The sequence below is a fragment of the Panthera onca genome, chromosome D1 (assembly GCF_046562875.1).
Source record: "Panthera onca isolate mPanOnc1 chromosome D1, mPanOnc1 haplotype 2, whole genome shotgun sequence".
In the NCBI taxonomy this organism is placed as follows: Eukaryota; Metazoa; Chordata; class Mammalia; order Carnivora; family Felidae; genus Panthera; species Panthera onca.
In genome coordinates, this window is record NC_138348.1 from 60,416,675 (window position 1) to 60,436,944 (window position 20,270).

Below are 20,270 nucleotides of genomic sequence, written 5' to 3' on the forward strand. Positions count from 1 at the left end.
TGACAGATGTATTCAGAACATTTCATCCTAAAGCAGCGAATATACATTCTTCTCCAGTACACATGGAACGTTCTCCAGAATACACTACGTATTGGGACACAAATCAGCCCTCAACAAGTACAAAAAGAGTGAGATCATACCATGCATATTTTCAGACCACAACACTATGAAACTTGATATCAACCACAAGAAACAATTTGGAAAGATAACAAATACTTCAAGACTACAGAATGAATCCTACTAAAGAATGAATGTGCTAACCAAGACATTAAAGAGGAAATTTAAAAGTACATGGAAGCCAATGAAAATGATAAAACCACAGCCCAAAACCTCTGGGACGCAGCAAAGGCAGCCGTTAAGAGGGAAGTATATAGCAATCCAGACCTTCCTAAAGAAGGAAGAAAGGTCTCAGATACACAACCTAACCTTACACCTTGCAGAGCTGGGAAAAGAACAGCAAATAAAACCCACAACAAGCAGAGGATGGGAAATAATAAAGATTAGGGCAGAAATCTATGCTATCGAAACCAAAAAAAAACAAAAAAAACAAAAAAAACCCAGAACAGATCAATGAAACCAGGAGCTGGTTCTTTGAAAAAATTAACAAAATTGATAAACACCTGGCCAGTTTGCTCAAAAAGGAAAAGGAAAGGACCCAAATAAAATCAAGAATGAAAGAGGAGAGATCACAACCAACACAGCAGAAACACAAACAATAAGAGAATGAACAATTATATGCCAATAAAATGGGCAATCTGGAAGAAATGGACAAATTCCTAGAAACATATAAACTACCAAAACTGAAACAGGAGCAAATAGAAAATCTGAACAGACCCACAACTAGTAAAGAAATCGAATTAGTAATCAAAAATCTGCCAAAAAACGAGCCCAGAGCTGGATGGCTTTTCAGGAGAATTCTACAAAACATTTAAAGAATAGTTAACACCTGTTCTTTTGAAGCTGTTCCAAAAAATAGAAATGGAAGGAAAACTTCCAAATTCATTTTATGAAGCCAGCATTACCTTGATTCCAAAACCAAAGACCCCACTAAAAAAGGAGAACTACAGACCAATTTCCCTGATGAACATGGATGCAAAAGTCCTCAACAAGATACTAGCTGACCAGATCCAAAAATACCTTAAAAGAACTATTCACCATTACCAAGTGGGATTTATACCTGGGATGCAGGGCTGGTTCAATATCCGCAAAATAATTAACGTGATTCATCACATCAATAAAAGAAAGGACAAGAACCAAATGATCCTCTCCACAGATGCAGAGAAAGCATCTGACAAAATATAGCATCCTTTCTTGATAAAAGCCTTTAAGAATGTAGGGATAGCAGGATCATACCTCAAGACCATAAAAGCCATATATGAAAGACCCACCACTAATATCATCCTCAATGCGGAAAAACTGAAGAGCTTTACCCCTAAGAAAAGGAACATGACAGGGATGTCCACTCTCGCCACTGTTCTTCAACATAGTATTGGAAGTTTAGCCTCAGAAATCAGACAACACAAAGAAATAAAAGGCATTCAAATCAGCAAGGAGGAAGTCAAAGTTTCACTCTTCGCAGACAACATGATACTCTATATGGAAAACCCAAAAGATTCTACCAAAAAATTGCTACAACTGATCCATGAATTCAGCAAAGTTATAGGATTTAAAATCAATGCACAGTAGCCGCTCTGGAAAAGTGTGGAGGTTCCTCAAAAAATTAAAAATGAACTACCTTATGATCCAGCAATAAAACTACTAGGAATTTACCCAAGGGATACAGGAGTGCTGATGCATAGTGGCACATTTACCCCGATGTTTATAGCAGTGCTTTCAACAATAGCCAAATTATGGAAGCAGCCTAAATGTGCATCAACTGATGAATGGATAAAGAAAAAGTGGTTTATATACACAATGGAATACTACTTGGCATTGAGAAAGAATGAAATCTGGCCATTTGCAGCAACGTGGATGGAACTGGAGGGTATTATGCTAAGTGAAATAAGTCAGTCAGAGAAGGACAGATATCATATGTTTTCACTCATATGTGGATCTTGAGGAACTTAACAGAAGACCATGGGGGAGGGTAAGGGGAAAAAATAGTTACAGAGAGGGAAGGAGGCAAACCATAAGAAACTTAAATACAAAGAACAAACTGAGGGTTGATGGGGAGTGGAGGAGAGGGGAAAATGGGTGATGGGCATTGAGGAGGGCACTTGGGATGAGCACTGGGTGTTATATGTAAGCCAATTTGACAATAAGGTATATTCAAAAAATAAAATCAATGCACAGAAATCAGTTGCATTCCTATATACCAACAATGAAGCAACAGAAAGAGAAATCAAGGAATCTATCCCATTTACAATTGCAACAAAAACTGTAAGATAGCTAGGAATAAACCACAGAGGTGAAAAATATATACACTGAAAACTATAGAAAGCTTATGAAAGAAATTGAAGAAGACACAAAAAAATGGAAAAAGATTCCATGCTCCTGGATAGGAAAAACAAATATTGTTAAAATGTCGATACTACACAAAGCAATCTACACATTCAATGCAATCCCTATCAAAATAACACCAGCATTCTTCAAAGAGCTAGAACAAACAATCCTAAAATGTGTATGGAACCATACACCAAAAGACCATACCAAAAGACCCCGAATAGCCAAAGCAATCCTGAAAAGAAAACCAACCAAAGCTGGAGGCATCATAATCCTGGGCTTCAAGCTGTATTACAAAGCTGTAATCATCAAGACAGTCTGGTACTGACACAAAAACAGACACTCAGATCAATGGAACAGAATAGAGAACCCAGAAATGGACCCACAAGTATATGACCAACTGATCTTTGACAAAGCAGGAAAGAATATCCAATGGAATAAAAGTCTCTTCAGCAAGTGGTGCTGGAAAAACTGGACAGCGACATGCAGAAGAATGAACCTGGACCACTTTCTTATACCACACACAAAAATAAATTCAAAATGGATGAAAGACCTAAATGTAAGACAGGAAGCCATCAAAATCTTCGAGGAGAAAGCAGGAAAAACCTCTTTGACCTTGGCCTCAGCAACTTCTTACTCAACATGTCTCTGGAGGCAAGGGAAACAAAAGCAAAAATGAACTGTTGGGACCTCATCAAAATAAAAAGATTCTGCACAGCAAGGGAAATAATCAGCAAAACTAAAAGGCAACCAACAGAACGGGAGAAGATATTTGCAAATGACACATTAGATAAAGGGTTAGTATCCAAAATCTATAAAGAACGTATCAAACTCAACACCCAAAATACAAATAATCCAGTGAAGAAATGGGCAAAAGACATGCATAGACACATCTCCAAAGACATCCAGATGGTCAACAGACACATGAAAAAATGCTCAACATCACTCATCATCAGGGAAATACAAATCAAAACCACAATGAGATACCACCTCACACCAGTCAGAATGGCTAACATTAACAACTCAGGCAACAACAGATGTTGGCGAGGATGCGGATAAAGAGGATCTCTTTTGCACTGCTGGTGGAAATGCAAACTGGTACAGCCAGTCTGAAAAACAGTATAGAGGTTCCTCAAAAAATTAAAAACAGAACTACCCTACAACCCAGCAATTGCACTACTAGGTAATTATTCAAGGGATATAGGTGTGCTGTTTCAAAGGGGCACATGCACCCCAATGTTTACAGCAGTGCTATGGATAATAGCTAAAGTATGGAAAGACCCCAAATGTCCATCAATGGATGAATGGATAAAGAAGATGTGGCATATGCATATATATATACATATATATATATATATATATATGTATATATATATATATACACATATATACATATATATACACATATATATATGTGTATATATATATGTATATATATATGTGTATATATATACACACACACATACACACACACACACACACACACACACACACACACGCCATGGAGTATTACTTGGGAATCAAAAGGAATGAAATCTTGCCATTTGCAACTACATGGATGGAACTAGAGGGCATTATGCCAAGTGAAATTAGTCAGAGGAAGACAAATATCATATGACTTCACTCATATGTGGAATTTAAGATACAAAACAGATGAACATAAGTGAAGGGATGCAAAAATAATATAAAAACAAGGAGGGAGACAAAATATAAGAGAATTAAATACAGAGAACAAACTGAGGGTTGCTGGAGGGGTTGTGGGTGGGGGGTGGGCTAAATGGGCAAGGGGCACTAGGAAGGACACTTGTTGGGATAAGCACTGGGTGTTATACCTAGGGATGAATCATTGGAATCTACTCCTGAAATCATTATAGCACTATATGCTAACAAACTTGGATGTAAATAAATAAATAAATGGACCTGATCCAATTGCCATCTGTTACCTATCATCCAAAAAAGAAAGCCTTATTCTGACTAGTGAATCACAGTGGTGTTTTTACAGCTCCAGAAATTCATGTCAGTTCAGTGTCAGTGTCCATTAATTCCCCGAAAGTACAACCCCAATGCACAACCACCTTGGTAAATGGCCAGAGAGTCTTTGGGGGAAAAACTAGGAAGAAGATGGACAGAAGGAAGAAATACTTTTGGTCATGTAGTAAGGTCCTTCTGCAAGGCCTTCTCTTCATTCAAGGGACAATTTATTTGGTAAATGAATAAAACTGAGAGCAGGCAAACAACAGAAAAGATGAACAAAGCTAAAAGTTGAATCTTTGAAAAGGTAAAATCAACAAACCTTTAGCGAGACTAACCAAGGAAGAAAGTGAGGACCCAAATAAATAAAATTATAATGAAAAGGGAGACATTCCAATCAATACCACAGAAATGAAAATGACTGTAAGAGACTGCTACGAACAACTATATGTCAACAAACTAGACAGCCTAGAAGAAATGGATAAATTCCTAGAAACATACAATCTACCAAAATGAATCATGAAGAAATAGAAAATCTGAACAGATCAATATTGAATGAGGAGACTGAATTAGTAATAAAAAACCTTCCAACAAAGAAAATCTTGGGACCAAGACTGCTCCCCTAGTGAATTTTACCAAATATTTAAAGAATTAATACTGATCCTTCTCAAACTCTTCCCAAAACTGAAGAGGGAAAACACTCCCAAACTCATTTTACAAAGCCAGAATTACCCTGATATCAAAGCCAGATAAGGGCACTACAAGAAAACTACAGGCTGATATTCCTGATGAATATAGATGCAAAAATTCATACCAAAATATTAGCAAGCCATGGGTCGCCTGGGTGGCTCAGTCAGTTGAGCCTCCGACATCAGCTCAGGTCGTGATCTCACAGTCCGTGGGTTTGAGCCCCATGTCGAACAGCTCGGAACCTGGAACCTGCTTCAGATTCTGTGTGTCCCTCTCTCTCTGCCCCTTCCTCACTTGTGCTCTCTCTTTCTCTCTAAAATAAACATTAAAATTAAAAAAAATTTTAAACAAAATATTAGCAAGCCAAATTCAATAGCACATTAAAAAGATCATATACCATGATCAAGTGAGATTCATCCCAGTGATGCAAGGATGGTTCAACATATACAAATCAATAAATGTGATACATTACATTAATAGGATGAAAGACAAAAATCATATGATCATCTCCATAGATAAAAAAAGAGCACTTAACAAAATTCAACACCTACTCATGATAAATATTCTCATGATAAAAATTCTCAGTGGGAAAACGGAGAAACAAACTCTTAACTATAGAAAATAAACCGATGGTTACCAGGGAGGAGGGGGAGGGGAATGGATTAAATAGGTGGTAGGGATTAAGGAGGGTACTTGTGATGAGCACCATTGTATGGAAGTATTAAATCACTAAATTCTACACCTGAAACTAAATTTACACTGTATGCTAACTGGAATTTAAAACTTGAAAAGAAAAAAAACTCTCAACAAATAAAATATAGGAAGAATATACTTCCATATAATAAAGGACACATATGACAAGCCCATAGTGAGTATCTCACTCAACTGTGAAAGGTCGAAAGCTTTTCCTCGAAGATCAAGAACAAGACAAGAGTGCACACTCTCACTACTCCTATTCAACATAGTACTGGAAGTCCTAGCCAGAGCAATCAGGCAAGAAAAGAAATAAAAGGCATCAGAATCAGAAAGGAAGAAGTACGACTGTGTCTACTTGCAGATTACATAATTTTATATACAGAAAATCCTAGACTCCACCAAAAAACAGTTAAATATAATTAACAAATTAACAAATACAAAATCACCACACAAAAATTAATGGCATTACTGTACACTAATAATGAGTTATCTGAAAAAGAAATAAGGAAAAAATCCTATTTACATTAGTATCAACAATAACATACTTAGGAATAAATTTAACCAAGGAGGTGAAGGTCTATGTACTGAAAAAGATAAGACACTGAGGAAAGAAAGTGAAGACACAAATAAATGGAAAGATATCTCATGTTCATGATTGGAAGAATGTTATTAAAATTTCCATATTATCCAAAGTCATCTACAGATTGTTCAATCCCTATCAAAATTTCAAAGGCATTTTTCATAGAAAACAATCCTAAAATTTTTAAGGAACCACAAAAGACCTTCAATAGCCAGAGCAATCTGGAGAAAGAACAAAGCTGGAGGCATGACACTCCTTGATTTCAAACTGTATTACACAGCCACAGTAATCAAAACAGTATGGTTTTGGCATTGAAAAATAGACACATAGATCAGTGGAACAGAATAAAGAGCCCAGAAATAAAACCATGTAATAAGGTCAATTAATTTATGGCAAAGAAGCCAAAAACCAAGAATGTACAATGGGAAAAGAGCAGTCTCTTCAATGAGCAGTGTTGGGAAAACTGGACAGCCACATGGCAAAGAATAAAACTGGACCACTCTGCTATACCATACACAAAGATCAACTCAAATGGATTATTAAAGATTTTAATATAAAACTTGAAATCATAAAACTCCTAGAATAAAACATAAGCAGTAAGCTCCTTGACATCCATCTCGGTGATGATTTTTTGGATTTGACACCAAAAACAAAGGCAACAAAACAAGCAAGTGGGACTACATCAAACGAAAAAGCTTCTGCCCAGCAAAGGAAGCCATTCTCCAGATTTCACTTTCACCAAAATAAAAAGGCAACCTATTGAAATGGAGAAAATATTTGCAAAACATATACCTGATTAAGGAGTTAATATCCAGTACACACAAAGAACTCATACAATTCAAAAGCAAATAAATAATCCAATTATAAATGGGCAGAGGATCTAAACAGACATTTTTCCAAAGAGGACATAGAGATCAGCAGGTACCTTTTAAGGTGCATAGAAGTTATAGCAAAGGGAATACAGTCAATGGTATTGTAATAGCATCGTATGGTGACAGATGGTAGCTATACTTGCAGTGAGCACATCATACAGAATTGTCAAGTCACTATATTGTACACTTGAAACTAATGTGTGTCAACTATACATCGATAAAACAAACCAAAAAAAAAAAAAACCCAGTGGATAGAACAAAAGAGGAATACGGGACAAGATGGAGGGAAATATGTTAATATGAATGTAGGGGCTATTAATGCAAAATTGTATATAGGCATGGAAGAGGATTGGTCCAGTTTACATCCCACTGTGCTCCAATCCTGGTTCCATTCTTGTGAAGAATAAGCTCATCCAGAGATGAACATGTCATATACGATGAATATGCTAAAGAAATGCTTGAGTTGTTTAGGAGAGAGAAGAGAATATTTAGGGGAATGATGGCTGTCTTCAGTTGTCCTTCACTGTATGAGGTGCTAGATGGCAGAACCAAGACCAGTGAGTAAAAGTCACAGGGAAGGCAGGTTTCAGCTTATTATAATAAAGAGCTCTTAAAAACTTAGAGCTCTATAAATAGGGAAAGACTGAAACATAAAACTGTATGTGCCCACCACTTGAAGTTTTAATCAGAAATTAGAAGACCACCTGGAAAGATTATTTAAAAATATGTTTGCCATGTAGAGAACTGGAACAGTTGGCCCCAAGGTCCCTTCTGACTCTGTGAGTCTACATCTTTAAATGGGATTCTGCTGAGACTACTAGATACTAACCCTCCACACATACCCCTCCTTTTATGGGTAAGTAGGCTCCACCTACTCTCTGTGTACACTACTAATGAAACTTTTTCCCTAAGAGAAAGAAGTCTACTAACAATACTTTTTCTTTATTATTTTACAGTTTATGAACAGTATTTACATGAGATTCTCCCATTTGCCCCTCAAAACAGTCTCATGAAATGGGTACAGCCAGAGTTTGCTTGCTCGCTCTCTCTCTCTCTCTCTCTCACGCACACACACACACACACACACACACGCGCGCGCGCGCGCACACATAGAAGCACATATGTGCACATGCACAAAGAATGAATACACACAAATTCATACACAGACCCATGCTAAAATACATGCATGAGGTAAATTTCAACCTTTATTGTGATCATAACTGATGCTTATCAAATGTAATTGGTTATTTTAAAAGTCAATCCAAACGAAATCTGAATAAGCTCCATCTGATTGTCAATTTTCTGGTTTTAATATTATATAATAGTTTTACAAGATGTTAATACTGGGTGAAGCTAGGTAAATGTTGCATGGGACCTCCTTGTATTTTCTTTTCAACTTCCTGTGAATCTATAATCATTTTCTAACAATTTTCCAAATAAAGTCCAAAAAATCAAACTAAAATATGATATCACACTGGTACTCATGAGAGAGAGAGCAGGTAGGGAAGAGGAAGGCATGAGTGCTGATACATAGGCACATGTACCCCAATGTTTATGGCAGCACTTTCAACAACAGCCAAATTATGGAAACAGCCTAAATGTCCATCAGCTGATGAATGGATAAAGAAGATGTGGTTTATACATACAATGGAATACTACTTGGCAATGAGAAAGAATGAAATCTGGTCATTTGCAGCAACATGGATGGAACTGGAGAGTATTATGCTAAGTGAAATAAGTCAGTCAGAGAAAGACAGACATCATATGTTTTCACTCATATGTGGATCTTGAGAAACTTAACAGAAGACCATGGGGGAGGGGAAAGGGGAAAAAAAAGTTACAGAGAGGGAGGGAGGCAAACCATAAGAGACTGTTGGATAATGAAAACAAACTGAGGGTTGATGGAGGGTGGGGGAGAGGGAAAAGTGGGTGATGGGCACTGAGGAGGACACTTGTTGGGATGAGCACTGGGTGTTAAATTATATTTTTTTAAAAAAGAGGAAGGCAGAAGACAGAAAGATAAACTAAAAGCACAAGAACTTTAAAAATAAGTCAAAGTAAAAACGGGCCTAAAAGATTTTAAAAATAAACAAGTGGGACTACATCAAACTAAAAAGCTTCTGCACAGCAAAGGAAACCATCAACAAAATCAAAAGGCAACCTACCAAAAGAAAGAAAATATTTGCAAATCATACATCTGATTAAGCAGTTAATACCCAAAATATTTAAAGAACTCCTACAACTCAATAGCAAATAAACAACCCAGTTTAAAAATGGGCAGAGGATCTGAACAGACATTTTTCCAAAGAAGACATTCAGGCCAAAACTACACCACTAATCATCAGGGAAATGCAATCAAAACCACAATGAGCTATCACTTGACAACTGTTAGAATGGCTATTACCAAGAAGCCAAGAAATAACAAATGTTAGTGAGGATGTGGAGAAAGGGGAACCTTTGTGCACTGTTGGTATGAATGTAAACTGGTGCAGCCACTATAGAAAACAGTATGGAGGTTCCTCAAAAAATTTTAAATGAAACTAACCATATGACCTACCAATTCCACTTTGGGGTATTTATCCAAAGAAAATAAAAACACTAAGTCAAGAAGATATATGCACCCCCACGCGCAATGCAGCATTATTCATAATAGCCAAATATGAAAACAACCTAAGTGTCCATCAACGTATTAATAAAGAAAAATGTGGTATATGTATATACAATGGAGTATTATTCACCCATTAAAAAAGAATAAAATCTTGCTACTTGCAACAACATGGATAGACCTTGAGGGTATTTATGCTAAGTGAAGTAAGTCACAGAAAGATGAATACTATATGGTCTCATTTATATGTGTAATCTAAAAACAAAACAAAACAAAACAAAAAACAAAAACCAGCCTCATAGATACAGAGAACAGATTGGTGGCTGCCAGAGGCAGAGCATGGTAGGTAGGCAAAATGGGTGAAGGGAGTCAAGAGGTACAAATTCCAGTTATAAAATAAATGAGTCATGGGGATATACAGCATGGTAACTATAGTTAATAATACTGTATTGTACATTTGACAATTGCTAAGAGAGTAAATCTTAAACGTTCTCATCATAAGAAAAAAATATTTGCAACTATGACAGATGTTAACTAGACTTACGTGGTGATCATTTTGCAAGATATACAAATATGAAATAACTGTACATCTAAAACTAATATAATGTTGAGCATCAATTATACCTCAAAAAAAAGTGTTGGTAAGGATGTAGAGAAAGGAGAACCTTGTGTACTGTTGGTGGGGATATAAATTGGTACAGTTAACTGTGGAAAACGTATGAAGGTTTCTCAAAAAATTAAGAATAGAGAGCCACCTGGGTGGCTCAGTCAGTTAAGTGTCTGACTTTGGCTCCGGTCATGATCTCACAGTTCTCAAGTTCAAGCCCCACACTGGGCTCTGTGCTAACAGCTGAGAGCCTGGACCCTGCTTCAGATTCTGTCTCCCTCTCTCTCTTCCCTTCCCCCACTTGCACTCTGTCTCTCTCTCTCTCTCTCTCTCTCTCTCAAAAATAAATTTAAGAAAACATTAAAATTTTTTTTAAAATTAAGAATAGAGCTACCATATGATCCAGTGATTCCACTCCTGGGTATTTATCCAAAAGAAATGAAAACACTAACTTGAAAAGATATATAACCCCCATATTCATTGCAGCGTTATTTACAATAGCCAAGACATGGAAACAATCTAAGTGTCTACTGGTGGATGAATGGAGAAAGAATATGTGGTGTGTGTGTGTGTGTGTGTGTGTGTGTGTGTGTGTGTGGACAGTCAGACAGACAGATAGATATTATTTAGCCATAAAAAAAGAGGAAATCTTGTCATTGTGACAACCTGGATGGTCCTTGAGGGCATTATGCTAAGTGAATAAGTCAGACAGAGAAAGACAAATACCATATGTTTTCATTTATATGAAATCTTAACAACAACAACAACAAAAATCCTAAACTAAATGTAGAGATACAGAAAACAGATTGGTGATTTCCAGAGACAGGGGGTGAGGGTGAAGGTGGACAAAAAGGTGCAAACTTCCAGTTATATATATAAAGTCTTGATGTAATGTACAGCATAGTGACTGTAATTAATGATACTATATTATATATTTGAAAGTTATTAAGAGACTATATCTTAAATGTTTCCATTACAAAAAATTTTTTTAATTTAAGCTAGTTTAAATTTAAACTAGAATTTTTAACGATGGGTTAAGCGATGTATGTTAACTAAATTTAATATGGTGGTCATTTTGCATATATACAAATATCAAATCATAATATTTTACATCTGAAACTAATAAAATGTTTTATGTCAATTATATCTCATTAAAAATTTTTTTTAACTGGGGAAAATTTTCTAAATACAAGAAATGAAACATTTTTGTATTCCAAGTACTTTTTAATAACTTAGAACCGATCCATAAATAAAGACAGCATGTAAACTGATAAGAAAACTCACTAAAGATTCCACAAGATAATAGGCAAGGGAAGAAAACTAAAAAGAATATAAATTAAACTAGTTTTAACACTTAATCAATGATTAAATTAAAACAAAAATTCTATATAGAAAATTAATAAAAATTATTCAAAATAAGAATAGCTAGTGCTGTCAATGGTAGGTTAAAATAGAAACTCTCATATACTTCTGTTGTGAATAACAATCACTACCACCTTTTGAGAAAGTACTTCAGCAATAGGCATAATGAATTTTACAAGTGTCTATTCTTCTTGACTTAGTAATGCTGCTTGTGGGACTCTATTCTAAGATCTAAGTCAGAATACAAAGCTTTTCTGCACTCTTATTTTATAAAAAACAAGAAAATTGGAAACACTCCTAATGTACAACAATAAAAAGTGGTTAAGTATATTATAGCATCTTCATGTCATGAAATATTTTAAAATCATCTTAAATGATATTCTGTTTTTGGGGCACGTGGGTGGCTCAGTCGGTTGAGCTTCCGACTTCGGCTCAGGTCATGATCTCACGGTCAGTGAATTCAAGCCCCGTGTCGGGCTCTGTGCTGACAGCTCAGAGCCTGGAGCCTGTTTCAGATTCTGTGTCTCCCTCTCTCTCTGCCCCTCCCCCGCTCATACTCTGTCTCTCTCTCTCTGTCTCAAAAATAAATTAACATTAAAAAAAATTTTTTAATTTTCAGTTTTTAATAATTAGTCAAAATATAATTGTAAGTGAAAAGGTAAAACAAAATTATATATATGTATGGTATGAGCGCAATAATATAAAAATAAGCGTAGAAAAAAAGGTTGGAAAATATACCAAGAAGTGACTGTCACTCAAGAATAAGACTAAACCAATTTTTATATTTTCTAATTTTCTGCGTTTGAAACAAACCATATTTTACTTCTACAAAGGTAAAACTAATCAGTATTCCATTTTTAAAAAAAGCCTCATATCCAAACATATACCCCTTTCTTCCCAAAATACCAAATAATGGGTAAGATTTGCAACCATCAAGCCAGAGAAACTGGAAGAGCTGGGAGGAGTCCAGGATGAAGAGTTTGGCCATGAAAGGGTACCAAGAAGGACCTGCTACTGTGTTCAGAGTTCTAGGAAGCTCCCTAAGGGCAGAAGGAAGAGGCAGAGGCCAGAGGTAAGGCAGAGACATGAAGGTTGGTGAACAGAGATCATGAAGACCAACTAGTGTAGGCATCAACAACCCAGACAAAAGACTGAGGAACAAGGTGTCAGGGAATCATCTGAATAAATACTGGGGATACTGGAAAAACAGAGAAAGCTTCCCACTGAGCCAGATTTGGTCTAAATATGAGAGTGAGCCCAGGTGGAAGGTAAACATAGTAAGTGAGAGTGCTGAGCATTCTTCCTCCATCCCAACATTAGGCATCTTATCCACCTGCTGTGCAAAGCCCAATTTTGTCCACCCTCTGTCTTATGCCACCAGATCTTTTCAGCCTGAGATTCAATCCTGGTGGCCGGCAAACCAAATAGCCTCTACCCAAATGAAAATACAAAACATGAAACTCACCAGTCAAAGCCAAAGTATTCATTTGACGTTTCTATCCACACGAACAGCAAAACCACAGACAAGAGAAATGAAATAATCAGAAATGGGAAAAATATTTTCTCTTTCTGGGAAGATAAAGAAAGAAGTATAAATTAGATCCATTTATCCATGTCACCTCACCAATATCTGTATATACTTGTCAAAGGTCTGTATAGGTGCAGCTCATTACCCTCTGGAGGCTGGAGTGACCACTGTATTCTCTTCACCCCTGTGGAATTTTATATAAGCCTATTTCTAACATTTATTAGTTAACTGCAATTACATGCTTATATGTTTGTATTTGGTGAGACAGTTTCTTCTTTGAGGGAAAGGAACTTCTGTTACACACCTCTACCCTGCCAATATCTAGCATAGTTCCTTAAATGTCACTGTTTCTTAACCATCTTGCATTTATCCACCTCTTCATCTACCAAGTGTTTGTTTGGTAACTCATTCATTGAGTAATTCATTCACTCATCATTCATTGGTTCATTTAGTCACTTATCTACCCAAACTAGGGGGATAGAAGACAGGTTAGGAAACAAGGCTTTTTTTGAGTCGCTTCTTTGTGCCAGTACAATGCTAGAAATTTCACAAACTACTTTCATTTGCTTAAAATTTCAATAACAGCCATATAAGTTGGGTATTGTTAACCTCACTTTGCAGAAGAGCTAAAACTCAGAGAGGTAAAGTAATTGACTTAAGGTCACACACCCAAAAAGTGGCAGGGTCACTGCCTAGATCTCTGAGCCTAAAGCCAGGATGGAGGATATCCTTACAGAGGAGGTGTTCAAACAGCCTTGAAGGCAACCCCTACAGTGAAAGTCACATCACAAACCTGCCATACCAGAGGTTGCCAAGCCCCTCCTAGGAATATTAGGTTTGGGTTGCTACCTGAGTTATAATCTTAACATTTATGTATCATATGAGTAAGAAATTTTGCCTTTAATCTGTAATCTTTAATCTGGACAAATTAATCTCTGCCCTGTCTATATTATGGTATTATTGTGAAAAGTAAAAATAAAGAAATTAAATTGAAAATGTAGAAACAATATTCTAAAAAGATGAGAGATATTACAGCTATCAACGTACACTTTCTGAGTTTAGGAGGATGAAGAGTACAGGCTCTTTGCCTCAGGTCTTATATTCATTCTCTACTAAACCTTGTATGGACCTTTAAAAACATGTATCAGATAATGTCATTCCCCTGCTCAAAATGCGCCAGCACATTCAAACTGCCGGACGTGGCCCATGAGATCCTCCATGGAGGATCCTGTCCACCCCTGACCTCATCCCTTGTCCACCCTGACCTCATCCCATTCTACACACTCTATTTCTGAACTCCAGCTACAGTGGCTTTCTTTTTGTCTCTAGAACATGACCAAATTTGTTTCCACCTCAAGAGCTTCATACTTTCTGGTCCTTTTCCCTGGAAAACTTTTGCCCCCAGATGTATTCGTGGCTAACTCTACCTCTCTATTCAGGAGATAGCTCACATGACACATTTTCAAAGAGGTCTTCTCTAACCATTCTCCCATCCCAGGTTCTAACACATTTTCCTATTTATTATCTTCAAAGCTCTTATCACCACCTGAAATCATCTTTCTTCATTTATTGTCTATTAACTAACTCATCCCCCTAGATTGTAAGCTGCAGGAGGGCTGAGGCCTTAGTTGTCCTATTCACTGTGGCACATAGTAAGTGTTCCACAAACTTGTTTTTATTGGATAAATCCATTTCCTTATAATAGATTCTCACTGTTGCCACTCTTGCTCAATCATTTTCAAAGGCTCCCCATAGTTTACAAGAGAAAGTTCAAACACTTCAGCTTGACACAAAGATGTTTCACAATCTGATCAAAATATTCCTTTCCAACCCTGCTTACCATTGTTTTACATGTCCCTAATCAACACTGGAAATTTGTTTTTCCCTAAACACACCACTGTGCTTCTCTATCCCTTGACGTCTGACCCCCTCATTCCCTTTACCCACAATCCCTTGTACCAATATTTCTGTATGTGAAAGATCAGTTCCACAAGTCCATGGCTCCAAGGAGAGTAATAAAATAGCTAACATTTATTGAGTGCTAATTTTGTGCCAAGCACAATTCTAAGTGTTTCCCACCTATTACCTCTTCCATCCCCACAACAAGTCCCATTGGTGGGTACCGTTATTACCATCTCCAATATTCTAATGAGGAATCTAAAGCACCAGATGTCAAGTAACTTGTCCAAGGTAACACAGTGGTAAAGCTCTAATTTGGAGATAGTCAGTGGTGAAGACAGGTAGTCTTTTCCCAAAACAAAAGATTTTAGGGTTTTTTTTTTCATTGTTCTTTTAATTTTTTAAAAATGTTTATTTATTTTTGAAGGACAGAGAGATAGAGTGCGAGCAGGGGAGGGGCAGAAAGAGAGAGAGACACAGAATCCAAAGCAGGCTCCAGGCTCTGAGCTGTCAGCACAGAGCATGATGCTGGGCTTGAATCCATGAACCGTGAGATCATGACTGGAGCCAAAGTCAGATGCTTAACTGGCTGAGCTACCCAGGAGCCCCAAGATTTTAGTTCTTATGCTATATGCTATACTCCTTCCTCTGAGCAGAATGGAGCCTTGAGAATTATATAGGGACGCTAGGAATTATCTAGTTCAATTCCCTAGCAGTAAGGAGGCTCAGAGATCTCCCATAACCAGCCCAAGGGCAGAGTTGGAAATAGTACCCAAACCTTCTCCCAGGCTCTAGTCCAGAGATTTTTCTATTATACCACACTGCCTCAAATGTCACTCTTCCCATGAAGCTTCCCTTTCTCTTTCTTTTACTACATAGTAACTCTCATATAACTTACTACCTCATCCCTAGGTAATACATATCTGTTGAATCAATTTTCTCTTCTCCATTTTATCATCACTACTCTAATCCAGACCACCAACATCTCTTACCTTAAATACTGCTATTGCTTTCTCTTTGAAGGCAAAGACGTCTCCCTCCCTATTTTGTACTTTCCGATGCATTCTCCACATGATCAAATAATTGTTCCAAAACATAGATCAGGCAACATTAGCTTAAAATCATTAGGGATTCTTTATCCCCTACATGGCAGAGGTCAAATTCTTCAAACCACACAACATCTGTCCCATCTCCCTCTCCAGCTTTGTTTCCCATTATTTCTCCATTTGTATCCTCTGTTCCGCCTAAAATAAACTGTATACCAATGCCCCTTGACTCCTCCAATACCATTTCTTCTGCCATTCCCTAATCCTTACTTACCCAATTCTTAATCTCCTTCTAAATAAAGTTTCACCTTCTATATAAAGTTTTCAGCCCCTCCCTTGACACATGGAAGCATGTATGCATACACACATACATGATACTCTCAGTATTTTTTAATTTTTTTAATGTTTATTTTTGAGACAGAGAGAGAGAATGAGAACGAGCGGGGGAGGGGCAGAGAGAGAGGGAGACACACAATCCGAAGCAGGCTTCAGGTTCTGAGCTGTCAGCACAGAGCCCAACATGGGGCTTGAACCCACAAGATGTGAGATCATAACCTGAGCCAAAGTCGGGACACTTAACTGTGCCATAACCGACTGAGCCACCCAGGCACCCTGATACTCTCAGTATTTTGAGACTGCATGTATGCTTGTCTTTTCTGCCAGTAGACCATGAATTACTTGACAGCAGGAACCGTATCTAAGGTATTTCTGTTATTCCCAGTCACTAGTATATAAATTAGTGCTTAGAAGCTATAAGCTAGTATAATATCTGGGAAGGAAAGATAGAGGAGACAGAAGAATACTTCTAATCTAGGCAAGCCTCCCATTTCTACCCTTTTCCTAATATGTGCTCCCTATATATTAGGCATAAGAAATTAGTAATCTAACTGTTCACAATCTCAGACCCTAGGTGGGCCATGTCTACAAGTACATGAAGGTACATGATATGGCCCTCCTCTTATCACTTCAGTGTGCTCATCATTTTGTCTCTTATATCAAATAGCCCACCAAAGAGTGCTAGCAGAAAGCTTAGAGTTTAAATAAAGAGGTCCTCAGAGCACCTGGGTGGCTCATTCAGTTAAGCATCCAGCTCTTGATTTGGGCTCAGGTCATGATCCAGGGTCATGGGATCAAGCCCTGCATCGGGCTCCATGCTGAGTGTGGAGCCTGCTTAAGATATTCTCTCTCATTCTCTCATTCTCTCATTCTCTCTCTCTCTCTCTCTCTCTCTCTCTCTCTCATTCTCTCTCTCTCTTTCTCTCATTCTCTCTCTCTCATTCTCTCTCTCTCTCTCTCTCTCTCTCCCCTCCTTCTCCTCCTCCTCCTCCTCCTCTGCCCCTCTCCCCTATTCACATGCACGCTCTCTCTCTCTCTCAAATAAAATAAACAAATAAAGAGGCCCTCAATGAGGCTAGGCCACATGCCACCATTCAGCCTTACTGAAGTTTTTCATTAGGGAAAATCAGGCATTAGCCTGACCAATAATAAAGGACTACCTTGTTTCCCACTTGCTGTTTCCCGCCCCCCTCATTAAGCATAGCTCCTTTGGAACTCACAATGAAGAAAGAATTAAAGATTTAGGCATTCCTGTAATTCCTAGTCAAAAACATCTAATTGTATCTAAACTTCATTTTTTCTTAAAGCTCACTAAGTGAATAAAAGCAAAAACAAATCAATGATATAAAAGAGGTTGTAAGAAAAAGGAGAAGTAAAGAACAAAAGTGAAAGGGGAAGAAAACAAGCATACGTTTCTGTAAGGTTAACTTTGGCTCCAGAATTGTGGCAGGCTTTTTGTCAAAGAACTAGAGCCCTACCATGCCCAGTCCTGGAGAATCTAATGAGCACTCATGGAGGCAGGGACCAGCCCATGTTCCCTACATCTGAGAAAGTATGGTCCAGCTCCTTCCCATCTCTCTGTACCCAAGAGCAGCAACAGGGTCCAGGTCTAGATTTTTTCTCCTGCTTGATTTGCCACTCGCAGGTGTAGCAACCAGTAATTAAGGTGATATAGCATTGTCGGTTGCAGGTGCATATGATCCATGGATTATGCTTTTTCAGACTTCTTTCCTGCTGGCTCCCAGGCTCAATCCGGTTGGCCTTTTTAAGCATGGTTCACCATTCTTCTGCAATGACAAATAAAACACAATTAGGATCTTCAAATGTTTCCTACCTCACTGTTCTATAGAAAATTCCATCAAAAATAGATAAATTTTTAAAGTTTATAATCTAGGATAATGTACTGGAGTTGGTACAGATGAGTAGAGCTTCACTCTACCTTTCCCACTAATTTGTTGAGTATTTACTGCAGTCATGTACCATTCGAAGTTTAGTTTTCTCATCTCTAAAATGGGACCATAATCTCTGTCCTAGACAACTAATAAATGCTAAAAGCATCAAATTAGGTAACATACACAAATATGTTTTTTCAACTATAATATGCTTTTGAAATAACTTGAGAACTTAAGAGGCATGGGTGAGGTATGTGAAAAATTTAATCGACCACTAAGTGACTCAGATATACAGCTGCCTGCCCCTCCTCTCCCCTATGGAATTAGTCAGGGATAGCCTCAATTTAAATGATGGAATATCAAAATAGGAATAGCTGAAATAAGACAAGTTTATTTTTTCTTTGGCCAACAAAAATGCTTCAACTGTTATGTGGTATATGGCTTCACAATGTTATTAGGAACCCTTACATCTTCCAACCTGCTATTCCACTACAGCACAGGGCTTCCTTCTCAGGGTCCAAAATCGTTGCTCAAGCTACATCTATCAACTAGGAGAAAGGAAGAAGAACGAAGAAGGATGCTCCCCTTTATTTTAAGGACACTTACAGAAGTTGAACATTTCAGGGGGTTTCGAAAGAAAAGAAAAGAAAAGAAAAGAAAAGAAAAGAAAAGAGAGGAAGGAAGAAAGATATTGAGGGATATCTTGTTGTCTCTACTGAATTTTCTCACCCTACTGTGATAGGGTTATAGACTTTAAGAGAATGTGTGGAATTAGGGGGAAAATAAAAGTATTTAAAAATAAAAAACCAAGTCTTAAAGGGCCCAATCCCAGGAGACTACTGTCTCCTGATCCTAGAGACTATTGTCTCTGTCCCTGAAAACTTTCTGTAGTGCTCCACTGTGTTTTTCTGTGAAAAGCAATGTTGTAGTTAAGAGCGTTATAGTTCAGAGTGCATAGTCTGAATGGACTGAGTAACCCTTCCACCTTAAGTACCAAAAAAACTGGGGTAAATATGAAAGAACAGTCTTCTCACAGTTGACAACAGGCAGTGAAGGACAGCAATCCTTGAGAGAGAAGAAACAAAGGAAGTGAGTATTGTAAATGCCCCATTTACAATCTGCCTAGTTTCCAGGATGAAGCGCCGGACGTGAGAATGTATGTGGATCCTGGCAGTATCCCTGAACTGAGTGGACAGAAATGGAAGTCTGGCGAGGTAAAAGATCCCCCTCCATGTTTTTCCCTGATTCTCCAACTGAATACTAATCAGTACCTGCTTGTGAAGAAATTACCTGAAGCGAGGGACAGAACCTCACAAAAGGAGGTGGTTACACAATCTTTATAACTCACAAAAGGCTGGGAATAGTTGACGTTTCCACCAGAGGAGAAAAACCTTCTAATATACAAGGCACTATGAAGCATACTTGGAAGGGTACTGCCTCAATAGCGGGAAACAATTAGGCCTTATTTTATTAAAGGCTACTATGGCCTGACTAAACAAAGCTTAGAGGTGAGCTTCAAAAGAATCAAAATGTTTCCAAGTAACTTTGCTATGGTCTGAAACAAAGATCAGAATTTTAAAAACCAAATACAAGAAGTAGCCAACAAAATTCTTAATGCCCAGAATTCAATCAAAATTTACCAGGAATATAAAAAAGTAAGAGAATGTACCCATATGGAGGGAAAAAAAGAGCCAAGCAACAACTCAGAAAGGTCTCAGATGGCAGAATTAGTAGGGAAGGACAA

General features: G+C 37.6%; 1 protein-coding gene across 4 annotated transcripts in view; it reads right to left on the bottom strand.

Annotated features, from left to right (window-relative positions):
* GDPD4 (glycerophosphodiester phosphodiesterase domain containing 4) overlaps positions 1-20,270 on the bottom strand; it is a 175,595-nt gene that overhangs the window by 139,342 nt on the left and 15,983 nt on the right. For all 4 annotated transcript variants that reach the window (XM_078433077.1, XM_078433076.1, XM_060605547.2 and 1 more), the window contains exons 2-3: positions 18,219-18,421; positions 13,291-13,394 (exon numbers count right to left, since the gene is read on the bottom strand). In XM_078433077.1, coding sequence (XP_078289203.1) covers positions 13,291-13,394; positions 18,219-18,407 — 293 coding nt within the window. In that variant the 5' untranslated portion in view covers positions 18,408-18,421. The remainder of the gene's footprint in view (positions 1-13,290; positions 13,395-18,218; positions 18,422-20,270) is intronic.